This window comes from Vigna unguiculata, chromosome 6 (assembly GCF_037176805.1).
Source record: "Vigna unguiculata cultivar grain cowpea cultivar isolate G323 ecotype 2 chromosome 6, ASM3717680v1, whole genome shotgun sequence".
NCBI classification, from domain to species: Eukaryota; Viridiplantae; Streptophyta; class Magnoliopsida; order Fabales; family Fabaceae; genus Vigna; species Vigna unguiculata.
The window spans coordinates 49,670,227-49,679,083 of NC_140797.1; the positions used below are offsets into that span (position 1 = coordinate 49,670,227).

Below are 8,857 nucleotides of genomic sequence, written 5' to 3' on the forward strand. Positions count from 1 at the left end.
TAAGTTAAATATATATTAATCAGTGTTGTTAATTTACATATTTATTAAATAACAAATATATTATAAGCATTTTAACATTATAATATTAATATATACTATGCAATATTATTTTTGTATGTAATTATAAGATTTAATTTTCATATATTATACACTTGGATTTATAGATCTCTTTAACAAGGAACTTTCCTTTTTTTTAGACAAGGGCCTAAACAACAAATAAAGTCATAGAGTGTTAAATATGTTGCTTGAAAGTTAATCTGAACAAACTAACACTTCTACTGGGACTCTTTTTTAGCAAATTCTACATTAAAATTTTTAAGCTTTGTCTAGCTAACTTCTCCAATGTTATTGTTTTAACGCATCCAAGTTGTAGCACCAGTTCTCAAAGGAAAGGCACAAAAAACATACATTTAGGAAAAAGCTCACAAGTTGCAGCATCCCTGGAAAAACAAAGTCCAAAATGTAACTTTTACATTCTGAATCACCCTTTCCAGAACAAAAAGGGGTGTACTTCATTTTTTACATTGACCATCCTTGAAAAAGAATAAAATAAACTATGCAATATGAACACCTGTATACCACACCCTATACACAAAGGAAATTTGAGACAAGAATTCCTGCAAACTCTTACGGATGCAAGATGTGACGTGTGAATTTCAAACGTGAATATGCACATGGACACTGGACTTGGCATTCAATCAGTTAATGGTTTGTCAGGTTTGCCTGTTGTTGATATGGATCAATCCAACATTTGTCTTTCTTTGCTGCATCTCTCCATCTTTTACCGAAAACCTGCATTTCAATGTATGATTGCATCCTAACCTGCATGTAGCATGTTGCTTTGTCAAATAAGGGCAGTAAATGGAGCTAAAGGTCCATAAATTCTTCATTATTCTATTCTATTGTACAACTATGTTACTTACTCTGCCTCTAGCATTACCTCCAGGGGAGTCTGATGGTGCCTGCAATTCAAAGGACAAAGACCCTTATTAATCATTAGACTGCCAGTAAAATCTAATCACAGGTAGATATACCTGATTTTAATATGTTGTCAACTTGAACTAAAAGTATTCAAGCATACAATTTTTTAACAAGGCCAAGTTCATATAGAATCTGCTTAAATTCAGACAAGATAGAAAACTGTGCGACCCTTATCATGAAGTTACAGTACGTGTAGAAATGAAATCACTTGCCTCATTGCCATTTGGGCCCCCAAGAGTAGGCAGGCCCAGATGAACTATGTACTCAGAATCAACAACACCAACATTTTTCATTCGATCACCCTGAAATATGGCTGAGAGATGAATAAAAAGGATTTCGAATGATATGAATATGCTGATCTGGAGCAACCAAGTTACCTGTGCACAATAGCCAAGCTGCCTATCCAGGCCCCAGGCATGGATTAAGTCATTCTGTAGGTAGAAAGACGATTGCATGAATATCAATACATTACCGTAAAAGAAGAAACCAATCTGAATTCAAAAATTGAATACGCACTACTGAACAAAATAATAGCAATAAATCTCCTACTATATATAAAGTTGGGTATTTAAAAAAAAAAATTAAAAAACTGTGCTGGCATGTTATATAATGTTCTCAGACAGAAATAATTCTTCAGAATTTTAAAAGTTGATTAAAAAATCTGTGCTATCAGGTCATATAATGCTCCCAAGCATAAAGAGTTCTTTATGGTCTTCACAATAAGATTCAGTACCAAATTTGCTTAGTTTTAGTATCCATACCTGGATTAAATGCCATACACATTGCCAAGACTTCTTAGAAAATACTGGTGCCATCATTTCCACCCAACTGCAAAACAAATTCTTTCCATATTTAAGTATGAATCCAATTTAATGGCAAGAATGAGCAGTGAGTTAACTGAAAAGAAACCAGTACAAGACACACAGTGTGTAACTGTTTACCCAATGCAAGGAGGAGCAATGCTACTATCATCACACCTTCCACTGCCTTTTAATTTATAATACCTTCTGTATAGACATAACAGAAAAAATAATATTAGCAAATTTAAAAAAAAAAAAAAAACAAAAATTATTCCCAGTAGAAAATCCCCTGTAGCATGTTCACATGAGAATGCAACCTCAGGAACAGCAAATAAATGGAATTTACGCGACAAGCCACTGCAGATGTGTATTCAATTAAATGTAGATAATTTTAGCATGCATTCATCGCCTATAAATAATAGAGAGATATAATGTGTGCATGAGGCACACATATATTGTGAAATGTAACCTGCAGAATGACTAAGAACTGTGCAATATTCCAGTTCATTAATACAGAATCATGTTGGTTACTCTAAAAAATTGGGCTTAGGATCTAACAATTCCCACAAAACCTGTTTGTAAGGTGATAATTGATCATGCCTTGTTAGGACTACACAATTTATATCTTTAATTAATATGGAATATCAATTTGCTAAGAGCCTACGTCCTAGTGGTTCCCACACTACGACACTCCACTCGACTTTGCTGGTGAATCTCTTCAAAGGTAACATTTAAGACAGTTTTTCAACAGTTATGTTCTAATAATTGTAGGCGCATACTCAACTAAGGCTGTGTTACAGTAAGCAACTCAATTAAATTATATAAACTTTTATCATGTGAGAACTTATTCACAAACTCAACTATGAAATTTACTCAAATAAGCTTTAAAAATTTTACGGTGACAAGTGTTGATTTTATGTATTTAATTGAAATAAGCTGAAAAAGCTTACAGGAAGGTCATATGTTCAATGTAGTTCTTTGAAAGGTCCCCTATATTAGGACCACTCTGTTCATATACATTGGTAACATAAATAGCAAGGGCATGTTAGGGCACATTTTTCCATAGTACACTTTATGGACACGCTGTGTGTCTCTTAGTATGCACATATTTTTTAAATGAAACCCCCAAAAGGACAGGAAACTATTCAATATTAAAGATCGTTAATAGAGTGCCATATTGGCTGTAATTTTAATAAAGATGTGAATTTACCGGTGGAACATGTTTATTGCAAAAGGTTAGAAAAATAAAGCCAACCTGTGCATTTTTGATCCCGCTTTATGGACTGTCAGTGGATGATGTACCTCAGATTTGGTAGGATCCAGAGCTGGCTGTGATATCTCAAGACCCTCTTCTTTAACAATAGATAAATACCTGCCAAATAATCAACAAGTCCTATAAGATGCATATACTAATCACCAGAGATATAAAAAAGGAATTTACTACTCCTCATCAAGTATAGTTAACTAAGACCTCTAAATTTAGTATCATCATACTCTCGGAGAAATTTTATAAGACGAAGAAAAGAACCACTTACCTTTTTGGATCAAAATTATCAACAAGAAGGTCCTCATCCCAAAGAAATATGTAGTTGTATTCGGCAATTATATCTGGATGCAAAAACCGTTTCGCAAACCACCTATGCCATGATATAGCATTATTTCACTCAATCTTTACCCATGAACTTAATCTTCAGAAAAGATTATTACAACTAGAGAAAAAATTTTGCTTGAGCCTTTTATACCATTTTGTTTGATTTATAGCAGATACATGTATGACATTGTTACTCCAAGCCAAACTCTTCCATCCATCCACAAAACCGTCATAGTGAAAAAGCATCACAACAAAATCACTTGACAAGAACTGCCACCAGCAATATGAGTCAGAAGATACATGAGTTTTAGATCAAACAAAAATTGCACACGTAAAGAAATAATAACCTTTTCAACAATATTGTTGACAATTTCTTTCTGCTTAAGTCCCACTGCCATAGCCAACAAGTTCAATGGGCGCTTTAATATTCTCTACGAAAAAGAGAAAGTGATGCATATAAAAAAAATTTAATAAGGTAGATATCATCAACCTATAAGATAGCAGGATTTTGACTAATATATAGTGATAGATCAGATCAGAAATAGGTAGACTAACAAATATTTATTATAGAAACCACTCTGATCAGAATCAGTGGGCAGCTAAACAAGAGATCCAAAATGATGCAGTGGGGACTATCTCCCTCTTTAACTCCCAGGTTACCAGGTAGTTTATTCTCTCCCTTCAATGTCCAACTTCCTGCTTGCAACTTTTAGCAGACTCTGACCATTACCCCTTATCCCTTTAGTTACTGAATATAAGTAGATATTCTATTGTTAACAGAACTAAGTCCTAATCCCCTTTCAATCAGTGGGTCATTACTGAAATTTATTTACACAAAGAGAGTCAAATGCTTAATGTCGCAGATCACAGGAAAGGCAACCAGAGCATTCACGAGAGAAACCTAACTTGTGTGCGGATAAGAAAAGGGATAGAGAGAAAAGAGATGCAGGAAATAAGTAGTGGACAGTTACAAAGAGTAAAGAGTCTCTTGAATACCCTGTTTTATATTTTTTGTTTCAGATTTTATTGTTCATTGTAATTCTATTCATTGGTACTCATACATATAGATATAAAGGAGATCTGTCCAGATTCTAAAGTAAAATATTTGGTAAAGTACTTTGTTCCTTTGACTTTTAATCCAATGCATGAACATTTCCTAAGACCAATAAAAACTAATCTGACTTATGGAGCAAGTTATTGATATCACAATTTGCAAGTCATCATTTCTTTCAGTAAGCTCGTCATTGTGCACACTCCAATAATCCCAGAACATAAACATGCATTTAAAAATAAATAAATAAATAAAGGAGTAAGATTACACCATTAAAAGTAGCATTGTAAAACATAAAAAACAGTCAAGAAGTGGCACAAAAGCATATGAACCTCCACCTTCATATAAAAATCAGTGTGTTGAGAGTCTTGCTAATTTTAGAATTGATAATAGCTGGATTTTAAGTAGTCTAATGTTCTACCTCCTACCATCAATTTAGATTTTTAAGTGGTCTAATTCTTTTGTGGTAGTGTGATTGTTTTGTTTTTAAGCATGGGTTTGGTTTAGTCCACCCATGGTTTTGTATTTATTTTTCTCCACTTTTATATGCAAATTCATGTGATGATATGTGATTGTTGAACTTTGGGGTAGAGATATATCGAGATTGATAGTGATACCTAACATGCAAATCTTTTTTAGAAAAAAAGCATTTACTTAATGCAACCTAATACCAAATTTAAAAAGAAAAATATGAAGTTATTTCTTAATCATATCCCAACATGTCCATACACCAATTCTAATATACACAACAAAAGTCATCATAGTTAAAAATATTAATTGAACACATCAGATTACTTGTTCAAGATCAAACTCCAAACCAACTTTTAGAACCAAAAATATTTCACGAAAGGACTGTACTTACAGTTGATTAGCAACATTTTATCATGTGAAGCTTAAGATTAACACTTCATGAGTCTTAGGTGAATTTCTATACAATAAATGAAGGACTAGAATTAGCACACCTCACACATACATGATCTTTACCAGAGTCCCATAAGGGCCGCATTTCCAAGTTAGATGTTCTGGCAATAATTCCTTCAGGCAATGCCTCACTTCCCAAAGGCCAGCATTGTCTCTACGAAAATGGAAAAATGAAGAGAATTGGACATAGTTCCAAAGGGGTAAGCTTACAAGTTATATAAAAAAGAATTTCTCCCCCCAAAAATAACAAACCTTGCAAGCATTTGATTTTGAATCTGGAATTGTATGAATTAGTCCCCATCGTGCTAATCTCTGCATACGTAATACCCAGAATATTCTCAAGTAAGCAAAACTAATTTTCAATTGCAGAAAATAAAAACAAGAACAAGACTAACTAAAATTCAACTAGGTAAAAACTGTCAGAGCCTAAAAGTTGAGTGCTACCAACACTCTTTGCATGCTCTTCCCACAAGTTCTCTATTGTTGAGAAAATTTTATCAAGATCCCATCAAATAGTGAGTGGGACCAGTTGTTTTTGAGACCCACATAAAATCTAACCTATAGAAAATGTTGCTTAGGGTTTGTTTCTTCCATTTCTCCAGCCTAAATTAAACTGGGTACCATTCGTCAAAGCTAAAGGAGATGCAACAGATGTGATCAAATTTATGTTGGATGGTGGTGGAAGTTTTAAGTCAATTCGCAACCACCTTGACCTTGTTAGACAGTAATCTTAATTTTGTCAAACAATTGTGAGCAGCAAATGCTAGAAAGAAGATACATCTTGTCAATGCTCAAATGAACAAATACCATGCAGAATTATATTCTTCCCACCACTTTACCATAAGTAACAGTTTTGAAGCATTATTCATAGAGAAAGCCAACTAAGGTGGCTCGCATTTCAAAATCCCGGATATATATCTACGGCAATATCAATTTGATAATAGTTTCTTCTTATAAGGAAGAAACAATTGAGCAAAATTCCTAATTTGCGAGGTATTGTAACTAAAATTGAAACTTGGGAAGTTAGAAATACAATAATACATACCTGTTTGTATTCATTTGCAAAAAAGGCATTTCCAACGAAATAAGCACCAGAAATCAAAGAAATCACGATGAGAGCACTCCAGAGGAACAACCTATTCTTGGGTTCTGGCAAGACAAGACCCTGGCAAAGACAACGGTTAGAATAACAACAACTGGGGTGATGAACGCAGTTCAATCAACCACTACCGAGTTCTTAGAAAAGTTGTAATCAGATTATCCATCCTGTGTACGGCCAACAGAGCAGAGAAATCACAGAGTTTAAGCAAGGGATGCAATAAAATAATGAACTGAACATCGAAAAGACAATACTGAAAATAGAGTGGGTGTAAAATGTGAAACCAATCGCAGAAAAAGAAAGTAGTGACAGAAAGTGAATAAAGGAATGGAAATAACTTGTCGAGGATCACAGATTTTGAGCAGAGAGGAACCCAAAAAGGTGGTTATAAGTTGACGGATGAAGAAAGTGGGAAACATGTTTAATGAACGAAGTTGGTGAGAGACAAAAACCTCAGGCAGCCGAAAATTAGTAAAGAAAGTGAGACACAGAGGGAGGAAGCTTACAGTGACAGAATCGAAAGACTTCATTGTTGAACTATGTAGTGAGTTGTGGGAGGTAGCGAAAGCAGAAAGGGGTACAAGTGTTATGTATGATTAGTTTTGTAGGTGAAGAAATGAAGGATCGTTGAAAGAAGAAAAGGGAAAAAAGGAGAAGAAGGAACAATTGGAAAGGAAGGAATAGGAGAAGAGAAAGTTGGTTGGAGAAAGAAAGGGAGAAAAGGAGAAGACCGAATAAAAGAGGTGGCGATACTGCAAACAAATAAACAAACAAAGAATCAGTGTTCTGTAAGAAAACAAAGTTGTACTTAGTCACCACGAGATATGTCCAAATGGGTTTTATAAGTAAATCCGGCTCACGAGGCTTTAAGTCGAATTGGGTTGAAAAAAATTTAATTTTTTTAAAAGTGAGTTGAACTTAATCTTCGGGTTAAACGGATTCGAGTTAGGTTAAAAATAGGTTGATCCACTTAACTCATTAACAGTTTTTTAAAATTTTTTAAAATTATATATGTTGATACTTTAATCTTTAACTATAATCTTTATAGTAAAGTATTCAGGTAACAGTTTTATAAATCTAAATTAGTATGACAAAAATATATAGTTTTTTTATTTATATTTTGTTAAATAGCATGACAAAAAATCTGTAATATTAGTCATGTTTTCTTAGACTATATAGATATTTTTTTGGAAACAATTCTTCATATATTGGTGGTGAGCATGATCAAAACATTAATTCTTGATTTTAGTATAATTGTCATCTCCTGAGTTACTTAAAAATTTATTTAAATATTTAAATACTAAAAAATAAATAAATATTTCTTTTACGTGGGTTGGTGAGCCAACCCACTTAACCTACCAACCCGTGGTGGATTGAGCCGGGTTACAAAATTTCTGGCTCACCATAAAGTAAACCGGATTGGGTTCACTCATTTTCAACCCGGCTCGTAATCGGGTTGACTCACTTTGACATGTCTAATCACCACGTACAACTAAAACAAATTTACTTTTTAATATAAATGTTATTTTTTATTTATGTTGTCTCTAGAAAATATATGTGATTTAAAACTTCATCAATATTACACCAACACTTAAATTAGCTTAAATATGACAAATGGCTGTGGTGGAAACTTTTTAATTTAATTTTAAATAGAGAGGGACCTAATACTAATATCCATAATTGAGAAATTGAGAAAGAAGGAAGGAACCACGTTTCAAAGATCATTTAAGAAAGCTTTATTATATTTATTAATGGCATATCACAAATCAGCTGCTTATATTAAGAACTAACTGTTTTAAAAGTCATAACATGCGCACATGTCCTCCATAAAAAACATTTAAACATAAATATGAAACTATAAAGTCATTAAAAACTCTTCGATCAGTAATTATAACTATACGTTATTATATCAACATAATAAAATTTAGAAAAATCATATTTTGACTTTGATTCTCATTTTATATTTATTGACGTGGTTTAGTATAAAATATTGATTAATATATTTTTTTTTAAAAGAATCAATGTTTAATACTAATATTATTAAATCACATTAGTACAAAATAAAAATTAAATTATAAGAGTCAGAATATTATTAACTGAAATGTATCTTTTACACTATTTTATAATTGGTTGGTTCTTTATGTTTTTTCTTTTCCCGTGTATAAAAAATAACTCAACTTTCTGTTTATTTATCTTTATCATCTTGTTTATATTATATTTAGATTCTTCTCTTATAATACCATTCGACCAATGATAATAAATATCAGTAACTTACTTTATGAGACGTTTTTTATCACTTAAAAAAATTGAATATTGAAAATTCTGAATTTTATTCAATTTATTTAAATTTTAGTATTTTTTTTAACATATACAAAAATATATATTGCTGACTCTTCAGACTCTGGATAATGAGT

General features: G+C 32.5%; 1 protein-coding gene across 1 annotated transcript; it reads right to left on the reverse strand.

The window, feature by feature from the left end:
• Positions 1 to 379: 379 nt before the first annotated feature.
• LOC114189006 (uncharacterized) lies at positions 380 to 7,223 on the reverse strand. The gene is made up of 14 exons (XM_028077700.2): positions 6,950 to 7,223; positions 6,390 to 6,509; positions 5,597 to 5,656; positions 5,397 to 5,498; positions 3,720 to 3,803; positions 3,524 to 3,642; positions 3,317 to 3,418; positions 3,037 to 3,153; positions 1,923 to 1,988; positions 1,743 to 1,809; positions 1,359 to 1,412; positions 1,194 to 1,283; positions 924 to 962; positions 380 to 822 (listed from the first exon to the last, which is right to left on the reverse strand). The coding sequence occupies exons 1-14, from the start codon at positions 6,971 to 6,973 to the stop codon at positions 703 to 705; spliced, it is 1,164 nt and encodes a 387-aa protein (XP_027933501.1). The 5' UTR covers positions 6,974 to 7,223; the 3' UTR covers positions 380 to 702.
• Positions 7,224 to 8,857: the final 1,634 nt, after the last annotated feature.